Here is a 23875-nt window from a genome sequence, read left to right on the forward strand (position 1 = left end):
CCCCCAAACCTGCTGTAAACATCATCATTACCTCAAAACTGTATGTAGTACTATGTGCCAGGAAGAGAGAGAATACAGAGGTCTGTCAATTCTGCATTGCATAGAAATAAAACTCCACTAAAAGCCTTTCATTAAAAAATGTAACAACTTTCTGCTTTGGTTTGGAAGAAGCCAGGACTGATCTCAAAATTGAAAGCCTTAGAACACAATGCCTCTAATTCCAGGGTATTCTTTTGATTTACACCCATTTTACAAGAGTTGATTGTCCCACTTTAAGAATGGTCTGAGTATTGTGATTTTCTTTTTTAAATAAATATATAAATTAAAAAATATTTAAATAATAGAAAAATAAACATCTTCCCAGTGTACCCAGCCACTCTCTTGTCATTCTCTCCCCCGTCCGTCCCGCTGCTCGCCCCTTCCCTTCTCTCTGATTGCAGGACAGGACTGGGGCTCTCAGGGTTTTTATTATGAGTCTAGATTCGGTGGAGACACTCTGATCTGACACCTAGACTCAAGGGTGCGCTGCTGCAGCCGGTTGCGCTTACCGCCCGGGGACACACGTGGCGCGGCCTCCCCTGGCCGCGCGTGGACACGATGGCGCGTCCCCACCCCTCCACGCGCCCCTCCTGCTTCCTGCCCTACAAGTAGCCCGAGCCGGGCAACTCTGGCCAGAAGTCCTCCCGGCCTCACGCAGAGCAAACCTCCTTTCTCCCGGGGACCGCCGTGTGCGGAAGAGCTCTGAGCTCCGGCGCGGACTCCAGCGGCGCCCGCGCCGCTAGCGCCCAGGCCGCGCCCGGCGCCGGCTCACGGCGACTGTCTCGCCCTAGGTGCCCGCGCCCGCGGGGAGCAGCTGCCGCAGGTGGCGTCCGGGGCGTGGTCAATGAGGCGAAGCCTGAGGAAGATGCTGCGCCCCGGGGAGAAGAAGGAGCCCCGGGACTTCGTCTGCCTGGGAGTGGAGGACCACAAGGACAACAGCAATGACTTCAAGGTACCCGGGCGGGCGCGCTCGCAAGTCCGGGCGCGGGTCGGCTCTTCCTAACTTTACCCTCCTCGACTCGAAGTTTCCTAGCGGGCAGCCCCGGGATGGGAGGACCCGGCCAGGTGAGGGCTGTCTGCTTGGGGTGTGCGTGCGGTCCAGGATGGACCTCGGGAAGTGGGGAACTCGGGGAGCCGCGTTCTTAAAAGGCGCCCGCCAGCAGGTGCCGGCTTTGTCCTTCCTGTTTGCTTGTTTGTTCACCCTGCTCTTGCTTGTGGTGGGCAGCTGCAGCGTGAGGAGATCTACCCCAAAGTACCGCTAGCATTTGGCCGCAACTGCCTGGTGCCAAAATCGGAACCAGTTTTGGAGTGCGTGCTGTTCTCCTTTTTATAGATTTTATTTAGAACCAAACAACTAGATGGCTGAATCTGGCGGTCGGAGAGCTAGCTGCTCAATAGGAGTTTGGGGTTCTAGAAGCATGCTTGTCTTGCGGAGGGAAATGGAAGCAGAACCTAACAGTGAGGTGTTGGCAGGGATTGGAGGACGGGTGGGCAGACTCCTCCAGGGGCTGGGGCAGTCAGTCGGAAGGGACTTTGAGGGAGGAGACCCTTCGAAGCTAGGTAGGTGGTCTTCCGGAGGTCCCAAGGACTAGGATGGGGCTTCTGTTTCTTTTGCGGATTCCAAAGTCACTTTAACCAAAAGGCTGCACCAGCTCAGGTTGCTGCTGGCTGATGGTGCTAACTGAGGGCGGAGGCTATCGGATGCTCAGAAAACTCATCGCTGGATGCCTCACGTTGTCAGTAGGAGGAAACATCTCTTTTTAAACATTAAAAGAATTAAAAGCTCTCTCCAACGCCACCACAAATGTCTTTGCATGGTGAAACCATTTACACTTGGATTTGCTCATGGAATATATTTCGGAATACTTTCAAAATTAGCCGCTGGAGATGTATCTCATTCTTCTTAGCAGCTTTATAATATTCCCTTGTATGAATGTGTTATGCTTTACCAGACCAGCACGTGTGTGTTTGTTCTGTTGTGCTATTACACACGTGATTGAGTGTCTGTGAGTGTAGATATGGCTTCCTCTGTCTACAGTACCTTAATGAGTATGTTAAAGGCCTAGTAGGATCTAAAGTCACCTATGGGCTTAATTTTGGTAGAAATTGCCAAGTTGCCCTCTAAATAGGTTAGGTGAATAGACAGTGTTTTTAATTCTGCATGTGAGTCAGGCATGCATAGAAAATTACATAAAACCACACACCAGGCCTCCCAAGGTGCATCCAGATTAAATCCAGATTAAATACTTTTCCTCCTCCTTAATATTAGTATAATAACTATGGTCTTTTAGCTTAATACAAAGAACTGAAGTTATAAGTGAATGTCAAACACTAGGATAGCATCTTTGGAATTAACATTAAGGGACTGGAAAAAAATTTTTAATTTTGAAAATCACACCAAATGTACTTTCTTTACTTATCAATGTGGTCTCTGTTTTCTGGAGATAATCAGTGAAGGAATTTTGCAATACAGTGTCTCAAACTTACTTTCTTTGTGTTTTTATTTGTCTTTGTTTAGTTTTCTTGCCTAAATCCAGCAGAAGCATTTATGTTATCTAAGGCTTTTGAAAACCACAGTCAAGCTTGTAGATTGAGGGATTTATACATTTTATTTTGTTACCTGACTTTAAATCATCCTGTAGAAATCTCAGCAGTGAGAATAATTACAAACGAATACATGTAGCACTCTGGAGAGTTCTGAACTCTAAGGATTTCCTCATTAAGAAGACATGGTGTACAATATTTTCTCCAGCATGCACACACATCTCAGGAATCCTGACAAAATCGAAGTATGGCAGAAAACTTACAAGATTAGAAATGTGGAATATGAATCATCTGACTGATGCTTTTAATCTTTTCCAATGACTTTCTTTCAAGGGAGTTAATACTTTAGCATTGGGCCTTAATTTCTCATTGTTATGGGCTTCCCTGATGGCTTAGACAGTAATGAATCCACCTGCAATACAGGAGACCTGGGTTCAATCCTTGAGTCGGGAAGATCCCATGGAGGAGGAAATGGCTAACTACTCAGTATTCTCGCCTGGAGAATTCCATGGACAGAGGAGCCTGGCAGGCTACAGTTCATGGGGGGATTGCATAGAGTTGGGCACGACTGAGTGACTAACACTTACCTTACTTAATTCTCATGGTTATAATCTCCCATTTGTTAAAATCTCTCATTGTAATAATTTCCTTCCTTTTTGCCCCATACTGCTTATATGTATTTCATTAAAACCACCTAAAATAGGTGTATTTGATACCTCCAGTTTAAAGAACTCAGAATTAGCTTCTTTAAACATAATAGGAGAACTAACCAATCAATCCTAAAGGAAATCAACCCTGAATATTCATTGAAATATTGAATAATCATTGGTGCTAACGCTGAAGCTCCAATACTCTGGCCACCTGATGTGAAGAGACAACTCACTGGAAAAGATCCTGATGCTGGGAAAGATTGAGGGCAGGAGAAGAAGGGGGAGGCAGATGATAAGATGGTTAAGAGAGTGTCACCTACTCAATGGACATGAATTTGAGCAAACTCTGAGAGATGGTGAAGGACAGGGAAGCCTGGTGTGCTGCAGGCCGTGGGGTCGCAAAGAGTCAGACACAACTCAGCGACTGAACAACAACAAACGTGGTCTAGTCTGTTACATCCTGTATCTAGTCATAGAGTTCAGAACCGGAAAGAATGTGAAGTGACCTGTGACAGCAGAAAACTCTATTGACTGAATGTGTAATAACTTGTCTAGATGACATCCTTGACTCTCAGTACTTTCTTTAAAGAAATCTCTTGGAAGCCTAGGTAACATGCCGTGAACTAAATTCAGACAGCACATCTGATGAGCTTGTATAAAATATTTAGATGCTTTGTTATCATTGTGAACTCAGCAGTACCTCATGAGCCTCTGAACCCAGGCCTGGCTGTCAAAGAGTGTGTAATTGGGTTTGTGTTGACTGCACATCACTGAGTAGACCTGTAAATTGCTCTTTTTGACACTGTGGGGTAGACGATAGAATTCCTTTATTATTACTGGAAGAACGTATCAATTTCAAGTGCTATAATACTTCCTAATGGAGTCAGGTAAACACTTCCTTTGATGGGGTGAGACATTGAAAAAGAGCCTACTTCTGTGAAGAGCTAATTTTAAATCTATTACTGAATATATATAAATTTGGAAATTTCATACCTTGTGAGAATGAATCAAAAGCAGAATATCAACACCTTGAAATTTCACAAGGAAGAAATATACTGTCATCCATGATAAGTCATCTTTAGTGCAGTTATAATAAAGAATATAAAGAGCATGAAGAAAACAAATCTTAGAGAAAATTTAGATATTCTAGAAAGTTCTTTCTCCTCCCTGACGTCAGTGGACATTAATGTGTGTTTGGAATCATACTTTTCCAGGCCAGTGACAACTGCCAACTATGCCCAAAACTTATGGAACTTGTCCTGCAAAGTTTGTTTTTATGATCTGGAAACTTTATCACACAGTTTCTCTATCACAACTTCAGTCTCCACTGTATATTGGATTTTTGGCATTCATCAGTCAGACAAAATCTGTATTCCATGTACCTTCCATTCAAATTCTAACTTCGTTCCTTACTGTGTGCCTTTGGGTAAACAATGTAACCTCTCAGTGTCTTGATCTCTGGTGGTAAGTAAGTACACAGACAGTAGAAACAGTGAGAGACTTTAATTTTGGGGGGCTTCAAAATCCCTGCAGATGGTGACTGCAGCCATGAAATTAAAAGACTCTTGCTCCTTGGAAGAAAAGCCACATCAAACCTAGACAGCATATTAAAAAGCAGAGATACTACTTTGCCAACAAAGGTCCGTCTAGTCAAAGCTATGGTTTCTCCAGTAGTCATGTATAGATGTGAGAGTTGGACTATAAAGAAAGCTGAGTGCCAAAGAATTGATGCTTTTGAGCTGTGGTGTTGGAGAAGATTCTTGAGAGTCCCTTGGACTGCAAGATCAGACCAGTCCATCCTAAAGGAAATCAGTCCTGAATATTGATTGGAAGGGCTGATGCTGAGGCTGAAGCTCAAGTTCTTTGGTCACCTGATGTGAAAAACTGACTCTGACTGGAAAAGAGTATTGGAAAAGACCCTGATGCTGGGAAAGATTGAAGGCAGGAGGAGAAGGGGATGACAGAGGATGAGATGGTTGGATGGCATCACCAACTTGATGGACATGAGTTTGAGCAAGTTCTGGGTGTTGGTGATGGACAGGGAAGCCTGGAATGCTGCAGTCCATGGGGTCGCAAAGAGTCGGACATGGTTGAGCAACTGAACTGAACTGAACTAAATGCTAGCCCTTCCTGCCTGCAGAGAACCATGAGGCACTGCACCTGACCTGACTTGGCCTGGCTCAGAATCCAAGTCATCAAAAGAAGGGGGATAGTTCATTCCCAGAGGAGAGTGGGCAGCTGTTCAAGATAACTGACCAAGAGACTTACATCACCATCCTTCAATATGATTCTATCTCCATTACCTAGGAACACATTGGATGGGAATTGACTATCAGCAGGAAGGCCAAAGAAAGGACAGTAATTTAGCTTCTACTCTTACTCCTTGCATTCACGAAAATCTTTTTTCATCAACCAGAATCCCTTGTGCTGTGGTTTCAGTACATTTTTCACCTAGAAGAGACAATGCCTCTATGTTTTCACTCTACTTATTTTCTTCTCAGCTCGCATCTATTACATTTACTTCCAAACTCTTCTCAAGGCCTTTATTTATACAGCATATACAGGTTTGGGATCAGAAAATCAAATTATTTATTTAATGTGCTTATCAATGTAAAAGCATTTGCAGACCTGGGTTCGATCCTTGGGTCAGGAAGATCTCCTGGAGAAGGGAATGGCTACCCACTCCAGTGTTCGTGCCTGGAGAATTCCATGGATAGAGGGGGTCGGCGGACTACAGTCCAGGGGGCCTCAAAGAGTCACACATGACTGACTAACACTTTCACTTTCTTTCTATATGTCTAAGAATCAGCCAGGCAATTAAGGAGACACAGGTTCGATTCCTAGGTTCAGAAGATCTCCTGGAGTAGGAAATGGCTACCCACTCCAGTATTCTTGCCTGGAAAAACCCATGGACAGAGGAGCCTGGCGGGCTACAGTCCGTAGGGTCACAACGAGTCAAACACAACTGAGCATGTATGCTCTGGGGCATGCTCTATATGTCTAAACATTTTGTGTTCTTCAGAAAAAAAAATTATTTACTTTATCATAAGCACAAGAACTAGCTTGGATGATAATCCTTTGACAATGAATTTATTATACTAAGTTTTATATATGCTTATTTAAGGTAACAATTTTGTATATACTTCTAGGTGGTGTTCGAGGGAAACAAATGCGGTTTACAAAACTTTGTGAAGAAACAAAAGAGATTTAAAAAATATGATGATGTGAATGCCTCACCTTTGCACCATGCTGCAGAAGAAGGTCAAGTGGAGCTGATGGAGATGATTGTCAATGAATCCTCCTGTGAAGGTAACAGAACTTTACAGCTAGTGCTATGTATTTCATCATCTCAATAGACTCATTTGGAAAGAGTGGAATGAAATGATTCTGGAGGGTTGATTAGTTCCAGATCAAAAAGGGCCTGAATGTCTCACTCAGGAATGTGGTCTTTCCTCCAGCCAGTGCCCTTCAATCTTTTCCACAGAAATACTGCAGAGGACGGTGCAAGGATCTGGGGCAGCCCACTGCCAGTGCAGATTTTCTTTGCAATTGCATGATAGATCATAAAAATTAATGTGTATTTCATGTATTCTTATATACTGTTTCCACTGAGGTCATCACATACTTAAATTGCTTGCTTGCAGTGTGCACATGCTAAGTCACTTCAGTTGTGTCTGTCTCTTTGAGACCCTGTGGACTATAGCCCACCAGGCTCCTCTGTCCATGGGATTCTCCAGGCGAGAATAGTAGAATGGCTAGCCATTTCCTTCTCCAGGGGATTTTCCCGACCCAGGGATCGAACGCCCATCTCTTATGTCTCCTGCATTGGCAGGTGGGTTCTTTACCTCTAGTGCCACCCTTATCGTGTCAATAAAATTGACACCCCAAGAAGATGTCACATCCTCCCCAGCCTTGTGCCCCCAGCCTTCTCTGAGAAACTCAGCTGTAGTTGATAAGGAAGCAGGATGACACAGAGATTTAAGCAGTGAGGTGGTATAATAAGACCATTATTATTTAATGTAAGATGAAGGTCAGTTAAAAAGCTATTTTAGTAGTAAAGAGAAGTTGAGCATCCACTAGGGTTTTGAGATTGGAATAAGGAGAAAGGGAGAGATTCAGGGGCTATTTCACATGTAGAGTGGAAAGTGCTTGATAAAGATTGAATGCAAGGAGTAAGTGATGAAAAGGTGTACTGATGTTGACATTCTTAATTTAGGAATTAGATTAATAGTCTAGCCATCTGGAAAAGAAGGTGTATAAGAAAACAGAAGAAAAGTGAATGTGAGGAAATAATTTAAATATGGTCATACTGAGTTTAAAAGGCCCAGGGGACATCCACTTGAAAATTTCTAGTAGACTTGTAGCCTAATACCTTGTATCTAGTAGACCAAAAATATAGAAGGAAAGGGTCACACTACAGGGCCAGTATTGCATAGGAAGTAGCTCAAATTGTGTAAATGAATGAAAATCCTTTAGAAGACCATAGAATTGCCATTGAAGGTGGCTAAGGGTAAAACACCAATGCTCAGGGTCAGAGGGCAGAGGAAAAGCCAGAAAAACAATGGTGAAGACAGTGATGCATGAGATTGATGGCACATGAGCCAAGGGAGAGATTAGTTAGAAGGATCAGGTACCACAGAGAGATCACATAGAAAGGAGACACAATAACCTTGACATTAGAAGGCCTCCTGACCTCTGTAAAAGTGATTTATGAAAAGCAATGGTGGTAAAAGCCAAATTCAAGTTATTTAATTGATGAGTTGGAGTTTGTAAGTTTTGGCCATGGTTTCATGAGGTTTGGTGCTAAATGAAATGCTGAGTGTGGTGCTTTGTCTTGATTAGACAGAATGGTCAAGGGATGTGTGTGAGTATGTGAGAGAGAGAGAGAGTATGTGTGTGTGTGAGTGTGTGTGTGTGTGTGGTTGAGAATGAGGCACTGGAGTGACTGAGAGAAGATAGTGGGGAGATAAATGTTAAAAAGGAGAGAAATGAGAAATATGGCTGCAGCAGGATTCCAGGCATTGTAGGTGGTCCTTAAGTCATATTTATGAATGAGCTCTTTTCCCTTCTCTTCAGACATAAAAATATACTACCACCAATTAAAATGGTTGATAAAGCAGACGGTAGTGTCTATTTTAGAGCAGATATAAAGTAAATCCTGTAGTGTCAAAGGGCATGCTAATCACAGGGTAAATAATACAATGATATATTGTAGAAGTATGTCAAAACCATGTATGGCATCAAGGTGCACAAGCTCTAATTCTAGTCTTGTGTTTGTTAGTGGTGCATCTTTTTTCTCACTAACATTTTTTTGAACCATTGCTAAAGGCCAAACACCCCATTAAGATCTTTAAGGACATGATTTGATATTCTTCTCCTAAGAATATTGCAAGGTGTACCTATCTGTTACACTCCTTTCTCTTCCTCCCTCCCCTCTTTCCTTCCTTCCACCAAATTTGAATATGAGAAAACTGAGATTCAAAGAGCTAAGTCAGCTTACAGAGCTCTTACTGGCTGCATAATGTTGGCAAGATTTTGAACCTCTCTAGTCCTCATCTTTCTGAAAAATGGTCATGGCCTCTGTGAGCTATTAGAGGGTTGGATGATATAATGGCTGCGTGGAACTTAGAGTTGCCTGGTGTAGAGTTGTTACTTTTATATAAGCTCAATGCTTTGCAACAAATCCCCAAATTCATAGCACAGATAAAAGCATGTAGCGATAGGAAGACCTATTTCCTATGGATCCTACAGATTGACAGCTAACTCATTTGACAAAGTCAGTGCCATCACTGACATGCAGCCCCAAAGGTGTCTGTTAGATGTTTTTGAGAACTGAAGCTATCTTTTTATTTCTCCTAAAGAAGGTGAAGCCTCTACCATGGGACTGGGCACCGAGCTTTGCAGTAAATAGGCATGCAGTAGGTGCCGAGTACAATCCAAGCAACGTCTCACCTGTATTTTGCTGTCTTTTTCTAGTACTGAATGTGATGGATGATTATGGAAATACCCCACTGCACTGGGCCGCAGGAAAAAACCAGGTGGAAAGTGTTAAGTTTCTTCTTCGCAAAGGAGCCAACCCAAACCTCCGAAACTGCAGCATGATGGCCCCGCTGCATGTGGCTGTGCAGGGCGGGTACAACGACGTGATGAAGGTGAGCTTGCTGGTGGTCCCCAGGCCGAGCAATGTAGCGTGGGTCGGGCCTCAGGTCCAGCTATGTCTACTTTGTCCAAAAGGCCAACCTCGGCTGCCAGGGCCAACAACATGTGATGATTTTAAAGTTGGCTTTTCTTCTGACCAAAACCATCTCCATAGTGATCGTGATGATGATGACGTGAAGAATAATAAGCACCATCTTATTTTCTTGATTAGTTCTTATGTATCAGCTACCAGCCTTTTTCTGTGTTTAGGAGCCTTCTGTGTTTTTGGTTTTTAAATCCCCATTTTAAAAAATCTATAAAATAAGACTATTATTATCCCCATTTCATAGCTGAGGAAACTGAGGAAGAGAATGAATTAAATAACGTGCTTAGTTACTATGTAAGAGTTAGGAGGAGAAAGCAAGAGTTAGGAAATTTGTCTTCATTTTTATGTTTCTCAAGTCAGGGTTTTACTGCTTTTACCTGGCTGATCTAATGCTTCAAAAAAAGGAGGTGACCACTGCCTCCGTGAAGAGAGGAAATATAATTAGGATTTATTGTTTTTGTGAGAGTCAGTGACAGGCCCTAGTGGATGGCATATCTTAGCAGAAGACATAATCATAATATGGGGAAATTTCTTAGTATTTTTTTAAGAGAGTGAATTGGGTCAAATAGAGGAAGCCTTGAGAAACGCAGTTTACAAATGAATTATATTCTAGAAATTCATTTCTGAGGTAGGTAATTTGGACCTTGCAGTAAATTTTCCTTTAGGAAAAACGTTGCGAAGGATGACATGGCTGTTGTGTCACAGTTCCGGCTGCTATCACAGAAAACCGTAGACCCAGTGGCGTGAACAACAGCTGTCTCTCACAGCTGTGGAGGCTGGGTTGTCCGAGATTGAGGCAGTGGCAGATTTGGTATCTGGTAAGGGCCTGATTCCTGGTTCATAGGCGGCCTTTGTCTCTCTGTGTCTTCATGTTGAGGAAGGAATGAGAACTTTCTGGGCTTTCGTTTATAAGAGTGCTAATCCCACTCGTGAGTGTTCTGCCTTCATGACCTAGTTCAATTCAGTTGCTTAGTCGTGTCTGACTCTTTGCAGCACAATGGACTGCAGCACGCCAGGCTTCCCTGTCCTTCACCAACTCCTGGAGCTTGCTCAAACTCATGTCCAGTGAGTCGGTGATGACATCCAACCATCGCATCCTCTGTCGGCCCCTTCTCTTCCTGCCGTCAGTCTTTCCCAGCATCAGGGGCTTTTCAAAGGAGTCAGTTCTTCCATCAGATGGCCAAAGTTTTGAAGTTTCAGCTTCAGCATCAGTCCTTTCAATGAATTTTCAGGACTGATTTTCTTTAGGATGGACTGGCTGGATCTCCTTGCAGTCCAAGGGACTCTAAAGAGTGTTCTCCAAGACCGCAGTTCAAAAGCATCAATTCTTCGGCACTCAGCTTTCTTTATAGTACAACTCTCACATCCATACATGACTACTGGAAAAACCATAGCTTTGACTAAACAGACTTGTTGGCAAAGTAATGTCTCTGCTTTTTAATATGCTGTCTAGGTTGGTCATAGCTTTTCTTCCAAGGAGCATGCATCTTTTAATTTCATGGCTGTAGTCACCATCTGCAGTAATTTTTGGAGCCCCAAAAAATAAAGTCTCTCACTCCTTCCCCATCTATTTGCCATGAAGTGATGGGACCAGATGCCATGATCTTAGTTTTCTGAATGTTGGGTTTTAAGCCAGCTTTTTCACTCTCCTCTTTCACTTTCATCAAGAGGCTCTTTAGTTCTTCTTTGCTTTCTGCCATAAGGGTGGGGTCATCTGCATATTTTAGGTTATTGATATTTCTCCCAGCAATCTTAATTCCAGCTTGTGTTTCATCCAGCCCAGCATTTTGCATGACGTACTTTGCATATAAGTTACATAAGCAGGGTTACAATATACAGCCTTGACTTACTCCTTTCCTGATTAGGAGCCAATCTGTTGTTCCATGTCCAGTTATAACTGTTGCTTCCTGATCTGCATGCAGATTTCTCAGGAGGCAGGTCAGCTGGTCTGGTATTCCCATCTCTTTAAGAATTTTCCATGGTTTGTTGTGATCTACACAATCAAAGGCTTTGGCATAGTCAATAAAGCAGAAGTAGGTGTTTTTCTGGAACTCTCTTGCTTTTTCAGTGATCCAACGGATGTTGGCAATTTGATCTCTGGTTCCTCTGCCTTTTTTAAATCCAGCTTGAACATCTGGAAGTTCACGGTTCAGGTACTGTTGAAGCCTGGCTTGGAGAATTTTGAGCATTACTTTACTAGCGTGTGAGATGAGTGCAATTGTGTGGTAGTTTGAGCATTCTTTGGCATTGCCTTTCTTTGGGATTGGAATGAAAACTGACTTTTTCTGGCCCTGTGGCCACTGCTGAGTTTTCCAAATTTGCTGGCATATTGAGTGCAGCATTTTCACAGCAACATCTTTAAGGATTTGAAAGAGCTCAGCTGGAATTCCATCATCTCCACTAGCTTTGTTCTTAGTGATGCTTCCTAAGGCCCACATGACTTCACTTTCCAGGATGTCCGGCTCTAGGTGGGTGATCACACCATCGTGGTTATCTGGGTCAGGAAGATCTTTTTTGTATTGTCCTTCTGTGTATTCTTGCCACCTCTTCTTAATATCTTCTGCTTCTTTTAGGTCCATACCATTTTGGTCTTTTATTGTGCCCATCTTTGCATGAAATGTTCCCTTAGTATCTCTAATTTTCTTAAAGAGATCTCTAGTCTTTCCCATTCTATTGTTTTCTTCTATATCTTTGCATTGATCACTGAGGAAGGCTTTCTTATCTCTCCTTGCTATTCTTCGGAACTCTGCATTCAGATGGGTATATCTTTCCTTTTCTCCTTTGCTTTTTGCTTCTCTTCTTTTCTCAGCTATTTGTAAGGCCTCCTCAGACAGCTATTTTGCCTTTTGCATTTCTTTTTCTTTGGGATGGTCTTGATCACTGGATACTGTACAATGTCACTAAACTCCATGCATAGTTCTTCAGGCACTCTGTCTATCAGATCTAATCCCTTGAATCTATGTGTCACTTCTACTATATAATTGTAAGGGATTTGATTTAGGTCATACCTGAATGGTCTAGTGGTTTCCTCTACTTTCTTCAATTTAAGTCTGAATTTTGCAATAAAGAGTTCATGATCTGAGTCACAGTCAGCTCCCAGTCTTGTTTTTGCTGATTGTATAGAGCTTCTCCATCTTTGGCTACAAAGAATATAATCAATCTGATTTTGGTGTTGACCATCTGGTGATGTCCATGTGTAGAGTCTTGTCTCATGTTGTTGGAAGAGGGTGTTTGCTATGACCAGTACATTTTCTTGGCAAAACTCTGTTAGCCTTTGCCCTGCTTCATTTTGTACTCCAAGGCCTAATTTGCCTGTTACTCCAGGTATCCCTTGACTTCCTACTTTTGCATTCCAGCCCCCTATAATGAAAAGGACATCTCTTTTGGTGTTAGTTCTAGGAGGTCTTATAGGTTTTCATAGAACCATTCAACCTCAGCTTCTTCAGCATTACTGGTTGGGGCATAGACTTGGATTACTGTGATATATTGAATGGTTTGCCTTGGAAAGGAACAGAGATCAATCTGTCATTTTTAAGACTGCACCCAAAAACTACATTTCTTCTCTTGACTTATGAGGCTACTCCATTTCTTCTAAGGGATTCTTGCCAACAGTACTAGATATAATGGTCATCTGAGTTAAATTCATCCATTTCAGTCCATTTTAGTTCACTGATTACTAAAATGTCGATGTTCATTCTTACCATCTCCTCTTTGACCATTTCCAATTTGCCTTGATTCATGGACCTAACATTCCAGGTTCCTATGCAATGTTTTTTTTTATAGCATCGGACTTTACTTCCATCACTGGTCACATCCACAACTGTGTGTTGTTTTTGTTTTGGCTCCATCTCTTCATTCTTTCTGCAGTTATTTCTCCACTCTTCTCCAGTAGCATATTGGGCACCTACTGACCTGGGGAGTTCATCTTTCAGTATCATATCTTTTTGCCTTTTCATACTGTTCACGGGGTTCTCAAGGCAAGAATACTGAAGTGGTTTGCCATTCCCTTCTCCAGTGGACCACATTTTGTCAGAACTCTCCACCACGACCTGTCTGTCTTGGGTTGCCCTACGGCGTGGTTCATAGTTTCATTGAATTAGACAAGGCTGTGGTCCATGTGATCAGTTGGATTCATTTTCTGTGGTTGTGGTTTTCATTCTATCTGCCCTCTGAGGGATAAGGACAAGAGGCTTATGGAAGTTTCCTGATGGGAGAGACTGACTGTGGGGGGAAACTGGGTCTTGTTCTGATGGGCGGGGCCATGCTCAGTAAATCTTTAATCCAATTTTCTGTTGATGGGCGGGGCTGTGTTCCCTCCCTGTTGTTTGACCTGAGAGCAAACTATGGTGGAGGTAATGAAGACAATGGTGACCTCCTTCAAAAGGTCCCGTGCATGCTCTGCCACACTCAGTGCACCATCCCTGCAGCAAGCCACCACTGACGCACACCTCTGCCAGAGACTCCTGGCCACTCAGAGGCAAGTCTGGGTCAGTCTCTTGTGAGGTCACTGCTCCTTTCTCCTGGGTCCTGGTGTGCAGAAGGTTTTGTCTGTGCCCTCCAAGAGTCTGTTTCCCCAGTCCTGTGTAAGCTGTGGCGGCTCTATGGTAGGGTTAATGGCAACCTCTTCCAAGAGGACTTATGCAATACCCAGATCTGTTGCACCCAGAGCCCCTACTCTGGTGGCAAGGCACTGCTGACCCATACCTCTGCAGAAGACACTCAGACACTCAGAGGCAAGTATGGCTCAGTCTCTGTGGAGTCTCCTGGTGTACATAAGGTTTTGTTTGAGCCCTCCGAGTGTCTCTGGTAGGTATGGGGTTTGATTCTAAACAGAATTTCACCCCTCCTACCATCTTGCTGAGGCTTCTCCTTTGCCCTTGGACGTGTGGAATCTTTTTTTGGTGGGATCCAACTTTCTCCTGTCAATGGTTGTTCAGCAGTCAGTTGTAATTTTGGAGTTCTCACAGGAGAAGATGAGCGCATGTCCTTCTACTCCATTTTGTAGACCTACTGCTAAGTCGCTTCAGTCGTGTCCGACTCTGTGTGACCCCATAGACGGAAGCCCACCAGGCTCCCCGTCCCTGGGATTCTCCAGGCAAGAACACTGGAGTGGGCTGCCATTTCCTTCTCCGATGCATGAAAGTGAAAAGTGAAAGGGAAGTCGCTCAGTCATGTCTGACTCTTAGCGACCCCATGGATTGCAGCCTACCAGGCTCCTCCATCCATGGGATTTTCCAGGCAAGAGTACTGGAGTGGGGTGCCATTGCCTTCTCCGTTGTAGACCTAAGCACTTCCCAAATGCCCCTCCTCTTAATACCACACTGGGGATTAGGATTTTGATATATGAATTTTGAGGGACAAAAACATTCAGTTTATCACACCACATCCAAACCTACTTAGCCTATAATATACCAACAATACCTCAGGGGTGTCCATGAATTCCATGCTTCCTTAGTTCAGACCCCTTCCTCTCAGGCCCCTGAGTTCTTGGCTCCCGTAAGCCAGGCAGAGAGGATGTGAGAGGAGCCCCCTCTCCACTCTCCCCTTGTGCCCTGTATGTAGCCTTGCCATAATCCTTAGCACAGGGTACAGCAATCAAATGTTCACATGCTCATCTCCCACTCTGACTGCTTATACTGGAAGAAGACACTGTGTGTGACTAATGGAACATCTCCAGTCCTCAGCATTGCTGCTAAATGATGGCTCTTGAATGAATAAATTAGTAACTAGGCGTTCTGGCTGAAGGGCAAGGGGAGAGTTTAAGTATCTGTGCCTAAGAAGACAAGTCAGAACAGCCCCTTGCAGAGGTTATTGGAGAGGCCTTTGGCAATAGGCTGTCGGTTTCTGTCGATGTCTGTTATTCATGAGCCTGATGCTCCTTCTGTATCATCCTTGCTGGGCCACCAGTGAGTGCGGACCCCTCCCCCCGAGAGATGCCACGTTTCCCCAATGAACTCTTGTGCTTCCTCTGAAGGCTCTTTTCAAGAACAAATGCCCATTGACTTAATTAATGTCACCTCTGAAAGTGTGATTTGGGAACTCAAAGGCAGGTTACAGTTGAAAGCTACTGTTAACTAGAAATCAAATCTTCAGGCTAACAAATACAGAAGGATAGGTATCACAATGAAATAGAAGAAAGTCTAGAAATAAACCCATAACTGATTTACAAACTAGATGGTGGGTATAACAGATTTTCCTTTGACACCAGAACAAGAAAAAAAAAAATAGGGTTGTAAGGGAACTGAAATTAGTTGTCTCTCCTTTGCTTAGTCTTACCAACCATCACTTCATCAAAAGATGTTTTCAAGCCCTTTTGCTTCACCAGAGAAGAAGGAGAAGGAATTTAGGAGGGTCTCTCTGTGTGCTTGCATCCTCAGGGCCTGCCTGTCCCATTTATACCACCTACAATCCACCAGGTTCCCTCTGTCCATGGAATTCTTCAGGCAAGAACACTGGAGTAGGTTGTCATTCCCCTCTCCAGGGGATCTTCCTGACCCAGGGGATTGTACCCGGGTCTCCTGCATTGCAGGCAGATTATTTACCTTGTGAGCCACAGGGAAGCCCTATTTATAACACCAGCTTTTGCCAATTTCAGTCTCCATTATCCAGCCTTCCCCCAAACCTTCCACAGCTGCCTTGTGGTTGTAAAGTAAACAACTGTTACCCATGTGTGACCTTGTGTGACCTCAAGTTCTTACACACATACCACTGGTGTGCATAGTGTTTCCTGGGGCACACTGGACCGGGGTTGGGGGCTGGCCTTGCTTCTCGGTAGCCTGCAGGTCTTAGTTCTTGGCTTAACCCCAAAGGGTACAGTTGGACCTCCCATGAGGCTTCCTGGATTCTCATCACAGGGATCTCTGGAGGTCTCACCTGCCAGCCTCCAGACTTGTCTGGTCATGACTGAGCTTGAACTAGACACACAGTTTATTGTTTTTTTTTAATGTTTTTTTATCATTTTATTAGGAATAATTCCAAATGGGTTATGAAGAAAACTTATTCATTGAGTTTGATGAGTTTTCCAAAAACTCTTAATGAAGATATGTTCACCAATAAACAATAAAACATCAGCAGAACTATCATATACTGGGCAAAGAGTCAGGCTGATACCAAAAGCAACATGCAACATAAAAAAGATACAATATAAAGGAAGACAGTCTGCTGAGGATTAAAAATCATCTCCATATGCACTCTTTGCATCTAGCACAGAACTAATTATCAAATCCAAACCACACCAAAGTAAGCTTGGCTGATGGAAGCCAGGAGTCAATAAAAATGGAGGGAGAAATTGAAGTTCCTTAGTGCAAGATCTGAATAGTGTTTTAGAGCCTTTCCCTGGCTGGTACAAGCAGTATTAAAAAATCTTTTTGGCAAGGGGGAAAAATAAATTCAAATGGAATGCTACAATTTTTAAAATCAGCAGACTGTCCCAGGAATGATAAAGGTATCATTAAAGTAGCAGGGGGTAACTTTAAAACATTATTCCTTGTGGGCTCAAAAAAAAAAAAAAAAAAAGCATTCAAAATGGATTTATTTAAAAGGTGTCACATTAGCTACCTCCAGGCATTTAGGCTTAAGGGAAGTAAGAGGACACTTTTTTTCCCCCAAGTTAAGGAGAATCTCTTTAAAACCAAGCATATTGCTAAATGGCAACATTATACTTGGTAAACAATAATTGGCAACAAAATAAGTTTAAACGCAATAATATTCTGCCCAAACCAGTCCCAGATACTGTTTAATAACCAAGATGCAAACTAATTTTGTTGTAACAAGCCTAGACCAATTCTATCAAACATGTCCTTGGTTAGATATCCAGCTTCATTTAACGTTTTGAAAGCTCATTTGACAGCCAGTCAAGTCCCTCATACAGACTGGTTCCTTGTGTAGCCCAAGTGGCTTGAACATACCATGTTCTGTTAAGAAGGGACTGAAGACTAATTTATCTGTCCAATTTCACTAATGGCCATAGCATTCGGCAAGTCCTGTTTGTTCGCAAAAAGCAGCAACACTGCATCTCGCAACTCATCTTCCTGAAGCATTTTCTGCAGCTCTTCTGCTCCTTCCTGAATTCTTTCACGATCATTGCTATCTACCACAAAAATAAGACCCTGGGTATTTTCAAAGTAATGTCTCCAGAGAGGCCTAATTTTATCTTGACCACCAATATCCCATACTTTGAAACAAATGTTCTTATATTCTACTGTTTCCACGTTAAAACCAATGGTAGAAATGGTGGTGACTATCTCCCCTAACTTCAGTTTATACAGAATGGTCGTCTTGCCAGCAGCATCCAACCCAACCATCAAAATGCGCATCTGCTGCTTGCCGAAGAGGCGGGAGAAGAGGGAGGAGATGGTGAGGGGCCATGGGGGTAGTGACACTTGCAATGGGCAGGAGCGAAAGGGGTTTGGGGGCGTCCCCGGACCTTCTCCTTTTACGCTCCCAGAAAACTCAGCGAGAAAAGAGCTGCTGAGGAAGAAAGACGGCTGCGGGGACGGTTCGCTAGCCGGCGTGTCCGAAGAAGCTCCCGGCCAGCGGGGTGAGGGCCTGCTCCGCGACTGGCGGGGCAGCTCCGGCTCCGGCGTTAAGTCTTCGGCTGTGCCACGTCACGAGGCAGCCGCGGCGACTACTGCAGCGGCCCGGCCCCTCCAACGCGGACAGATTCGCGTCACCGCCGCCCCATCCCCCTGCGCTTCCGGCGCTTCCCCACAGTTTAGTTGCTCTCTCTGGGCCCCCTGCCACCTACACTTTAACACAGCTTTAGGAAAGACTGTGCTAGTGGCAGTGAGAAGAAACACCCTAATAGAGGCTCCAAATCTAGGAGCTGTGATTCTAAGAGGGCAGAGATTAAAAAAAAACAAAAACAAAAACAAAAACCTCTTCTTGTGGACTTGGGTAGATTACTTCACATGCGAATCAATCCAGACTTTGTTAAGAACAGAAGGCGATGCCTCAGGTCCATTGACTGAACTGTGTGTTCTTATTTTCCTTCATCCATAATCGTCCTGTGTGTTCTTATGGCCTAAAATTCCAGTGTGATTTTCCTTTATGAGAAGAGCTGATTAGTAAGCCTGATTCATCTGCTGACGTATCAGGACACATTCTATTAACTAGCAGCTCTGTGTGTCTTCTTTTGTAAGTCAGAGTTTTTAGGAAACAGCTTGTTTAATAAATTCTTTCTTAGTTGTGAGCACATGATATAATTTTATCAGAGTCTTGCTGCAAAAGAAAAGGTCTTTAGCAGGCTAATTCAGAGATTTCTCTTTTGAGGGAGACATTTATGTAAGAAAAATTTTGTTAGAAGAAAACTAGTTCAAGATCAATAGATTCTTAGCCAATAATCAGCTGTGAGTCAGCCAGATGAAGGGGTAACAGGTCTTCAATTAAATCCCATTAGAAAAATTGCTTAACCATTTTAGCAGGAATTCTCATTTCTTACGTCGGAGAAAGAGTTTCTGGTTCCAGACTAAGTTTGAACCGATTGAGTTAAGCTATATCTCTGTTACATGAGACTCTTCTTTCCTGGAAGGAACGGGGTTTTAATGGACATTTCCCAGAATACTTGCAATCTGGGTCAAAGAAAAATGTCCAGATGGGAAAAGGAAACAGTTCCCTCCCATGTTTGCTTCCCCCTCCCTCCCTCTCTTCTCTCTCTCCTTCTCCTTTCTTACATTCCTCCCTTATCACCACCCACACATTCTCAATTTATTTTTTGGCTCCATCAATTTATTTTTGGTAGATATTAGTTAATCTCATATATTAAAATCACATATCTGGAATCTAGAAAAATAGTACAGATGATACTATTTGCAAAGCAGAAATAGAGATGCAGATGGAGAAAACAAAGGTATGGATACCAAAGGGGGGAGTGAAAAGTGAAAGTGAAGTCGCTCAGTTGTGTCCGACTCTGTGACGCCATGGACTGTAGGCTACCAGGCTCCTTGGTCCATGGCATTTTCCAGGCAAGAATACTGGAGTGGGTTGCCATTTCCTTCTCCAGGAGATCTTCCCGACCCAGGGATTGAACCCAGGTCTCCTGCATTGCAGGCGAATACTTTACCGTCTGAGCCACCAGGGAAGTCCAAGGTGGGGAAGAGGGTAAGATAAATTGGGAAACTGGGATTGACATATATACACTATTATGTATAAAATAGATAACTAATGAGAGCCTGCTGTATAGCACAGGGAACTCTACTTACTGCTCTGTGGACACCTAAATGGGAAGGAAAGCCAAGGGAGAGGGGATATATGTGTATAGCTGATTCACTTTGCTGTACAGCAGAAACTAACAGAATGTTATAAATAAAGCAACTATACTCCAGTAAAAATTATATACATATATATATAGCTTACTTAATACAAGTGAAAAATATTTAGTGAGCAATGTTAACTAGTATTTACGATTTTTAGTCTATTTTCAATTCTACAACTCCATGTTGGCTTAATTTATGAGCTATAGAAATTGCCATTATTTCATCTATATGAGAAATTTTTGTAGTACCCACTAGGTACAAGGTTTTATGTCAGATTCCACGGGAGAGTGATGGAAAAGATGAATAAGGACATGGTTCCTGGTACTGAAAGCTTAACACCCAGTGGAAGACAAATACCCTATTTGAAAACCTGCAGGTTAACTTTTGACTGACTATTCCCTCTTTTAAATGTAGGTCTTGATTGAGCACAGCAGTACTGATGTTAATCTGGAAGGAGAAAATGGAAACACAGCTCTGATAATCACATGTTTCACAGACAACAGTGAAGCCATGCAGCTTTTGGTTTGTATTTTATTTATATTTTTTCCTGTTTTCTTTATCCTTTAGTACAACATGAATTTTTGTTCTTTAAAACAGCTTTCAGGGACTTCCCCGGTGGTTCAGTGGTTAAGACCCCATGTTTCCAATGCAGGGGACACAGGTTCGATCCCTGGCCAGGGAACTAAGGTCCCACGTGCCATGTGGTGCGGCCAAAAAATAAAAAATAAACAAAACTATTTTCAGTTTCTCTTTTAGCAAAATATAAAATGTAGAAAGTGTGTCAGAAAAAAAATAGTTCTATGAGTTTGAGTACATGTTCACACCCCTTAGAGCTTCCTTGATGGCTCAGCACGTAAAGAGTCTGGCTGCAATGCAGGTCACTAGGGTTCAATCCCTGGGTCAAGAAGATCCCCTGGAAGAGAGCAACGCAAGCCACTCCGATATTCTTGCCTGGAGAATCCCATGGACAGAGGAGCCTGGTGGACTGTAGTCCTTGGGGTCACAAAGAGTCGGACACAACTGAAGCAACTGAGCACACCTCTTAAATCTTAAGAGTCTGAAATTTCTTCTGGAAGACAAATAGGAAAGCATTACAGAAAACGTGAGATGACTGAAGTGAAAAGAAAATATCGACAAGAAAAATTAATGTGAAACTGGTGGTCAGACCTAGAATGAAAGTGAATGTGAAAGTCATTCAATCATATCGGACTCTTTGTGATCCCATTGACTACTGGGGAGGGTAGCCTTTCCCTTCTCCAGGGGATCTTCCCAACCCAGGGATCAAACCCAGGTCTCCTGCATTGTGGGCAGATTGTTTACCAGCTGAGCCACCAGGGGAGCCCAAGAATACTGGAGTGAGTCGCCTATCCCTTGTCCAAGAGTACTTCCTGACCCAGGAATCAAACCGGGGTCTCCTGCATTGCAGGCAGATTCTCTACCAGCTGAGCTATTAGGAAAGCCCAGAATACAAAAGACAAAGCAATGGCCTGTATGTGCATAACGGTGAATCATACTTGGGACTCTGAGCTTCTGAATCATCAAAGGAAAGATGAAGATTGTTATTTGCAAAATTATTGTTGGGGCCTGAAATAAAAGCCAGGAGAAACAGCCCCATATCTGTTTCCAAGATGAGAAGAAACAGCTGCCATAGGTTTCAGAAAGGGACCCTTGCATGATATAATGACTGAGCTCCTCAGCCCTAGCCCAACAAGAAGAGCCAGCCTTCTCTCCAGTGAGATTTCTCGGGATGATCCAGTCCGACTCTTCAGGTGTCTATCACCATGGCTGAGTCCTGCTCCACGGAGTGCCCCTTCTGAGTGTGGTATTAGAATTTCATCAAAGAGCTTTCTTTTAAATATTCCTCAATCACTTGTACATTATTCAGGCCAGATTTTCTATTTTTAGCACTTGATTTTCCCTCTCCACCACCTCCAGGGAGTAAATAAAATGAAATAAAATAATTTCAGACTATCTATGGGCTATTTCAAATTACAAATACCTTCTAACATATTTACTAAATATACTTGGATGAAAATATATATTCTTATAAGCTGTCATGATTGGACCAAAAAAAGAATTTAAAAAGATTTAACTTTTTTTGGTCCAATCATGACAGTTTATACTGGGAAATTCCATGGACAGAGAAGCCTGGTGGGCTAGTCCATGGGGTCACAAGAGTCGGACACAACTTAGCAACTAAACCAACAACCAGCCAACCACAATGGAAGAACCTCAAGCAAAAATCAATAAAATTAGAAATAGCAAAAGGATTTAATTGAATATTAAAGAATTTTTAAATGGCAAAAGATCAGTATGCAATCCTATCCTAAAAATTTAGAAATGATTTTTAATGGATAAATGTGCTGTGCTTAGTTGCTCAGTCGTGTCCGACTCTTTGTGACCCCATGGACTATACATAGCCAGCCAGGCTTCCCAGTCCATGGGATTCTCCAGGCAAGAGTACCATTTTCTACTCCAGGGGATCTTCCCAACCCACAGATTGAACCAGGTCTCCTGCATTGCAGGCAGTTATGCTCTTTACCATCTGAGCCACCAGGGAAGCCCAATGGATAAAAAACTAAAAGTAATTAAAGTGTTAAAATTGACTACAAAATTAAATATCTGTGAGGAAAGTATTTAGGAAAAAAAAGCATTGCTAATACTTTGTTAAAGCTCTGGAACCAGCTAATATATGCTTTTATAGATTTTATAGTTTCTTTCAAACTTGCAAAGAAGTTTCTGTTTCAGGTAATCTTCCTGTAGCACAAGAAAAGAGTGACATTGTGCAGATTAGTTTTATAAAGTAGACATAATAACTCCAAAACCTGAGAGCTCCCCCCAAAGAAAAACATAGATCAATTTCACATAGATGCAGTCTTAAAAATACTACCAATTAATTCATCAAAATAATGAAAAGTACCATGTAATACCACATTGGCCTTATCCAGGGACTGAATGGAGAGTTCAGTATTAGATTATAATCCCTTGATTGACCTGAGCTAACAAAGCATATGATTATATCGATCTGTTTATCTTTAAATGGATATAAAATTATCTGTATTTTCACAGATTTATAAGAAAAAGACAGTGCTCCATAGAAAACTGGCAAGGGGCACATAAAGTTTATTTAATTTCTCTAGTAATCAAAGAGGAAGATATTAAAACAATGAGTTTTTTTTTAAATCTCTTAAATTGAAAGGACAAAAATTCCTTATTGATTGAAAATGTAATGAGTGTTAGAAAATGTAATGAGTTGGGGAATTTCATTCACTGTTGGCACAAATGTATTTTGACTCATCAATACCAATTCTTGGAATACATCTCAGGGAGATAATTAAAGATATCATTGATATTAACATCAGTGTTATGTATAGCAGAGAAAACTGAGAAAAAGTTGAAATTCAGTAATAGGGATTCATTGTATGAAGTTTTATGTACCCCCAAATGGAATATGTATTTAATAAAATCATGTAATTTAAGAATATTAAATAAAATACTTTTTTAAAATGATGTGATCACATAGTATACATGTAAATATTACTTATGCAAAGAAGACAAAATATTGTCTTCTAAAATGTAAAACAACAGTGTCCCTAGAAAGCAAGATGATACATGTATTTGCTTCTTCACACTTTTTTACTTTTTCAAAATCTCTCATTTTGTGGTAAGAGGTACTTAAAACTGAAATCCAATGTTCTATAGAAAATGGTGATTGAGAATGGTTGACTTAGAGGTGAAGGTAATATACCATTCTGTTCATTTTAACAACTTTTTAGTAGAGAACATTCATTAGTGAAAATGTCTGATTTTCATGATTTTATACAAGTGCTGGTCTAATCATTTATTAATTGCACAAATGACAGGAAAATGATCTGGGAAATATTATCACTTTATTTGTATAAGGAAATGAGAATGGGTATAGGAGCAATCATGATAATGTTTTTAAAAATCTCTTTAATTTCACTAAAAAATGTGTTGACTTTGGTGGAAGATCAAGTTGAAATTTTTGTGTCTATGTTGTTACTTTGTCATTAGAAAATTTAAAGTGTCTCTAGTTCAGAATGTTAGCCTAGTTCCAAAATTACCTTTTTGTCCAGATTTCATACCATAAAAAGCTTTTCTATGTAACTAATTTTACATAGGCA

General features: G+C 42.1%; 2 protein-coding genes across 2 annotated transcripts in view; one reads left to right on the top strand and one right to left on the bottom strand.

The window, feature by feature from the left end:
* Positions 1–647: 647 nt before the first annotated feature.
* TRPA1 (transient receptor potential cation channel subfamily A member 1) overlaps positions 648–23875 on the top strand; it is a 55677-nt gene continuing 32449 nt past the window's right edge. The window contains exons 1-4 of the mRNA XM_005907230.3: positions 648–991; positions 6383–6542; positions 9210–9385; positions 20145–20252. Of these exons, the coding sequence (XP_005907292.1) occupies positions 884–991; positions 6383–6542; positions 9210–9385; positions 20145–20252 (552 nt within the window). The 5' untranslated portion in view covers positions 648–883. The remainder of the gene's footprint in view (positions 992–6382; positions 6543–9209; positions 9386–20144; positions 20253–23875) is intronic.
* Positions 16432–19175, bottom strand: LOC102268931 (ADP-ribosylation factor 4-like). Its single transcript, XM_014481994.2, is given in 3 exon segments — positions 16432–17416; positions 17418–18073; positions 19172–19175. Coding segments are annotated over 3 exon segments (777 nt in total). The 3' UTR covers positions 16432–17299.

The sequence above is a fragment of the Bos mutus genome, chromosome 14 (assembly GCF_027580195.1).
Source record: "Bos mutus isolate GX-2022 chromosome 14, NWIPB_WYAK_1.1, whole genome shotgun sequence".
Taxonomy (NCBI): domain Eukaryota; kingdom Metazoa; phylum Chordata; class Mammalia; order Artiodactyla; family Bovidae; genus Bos; species Bos mutus.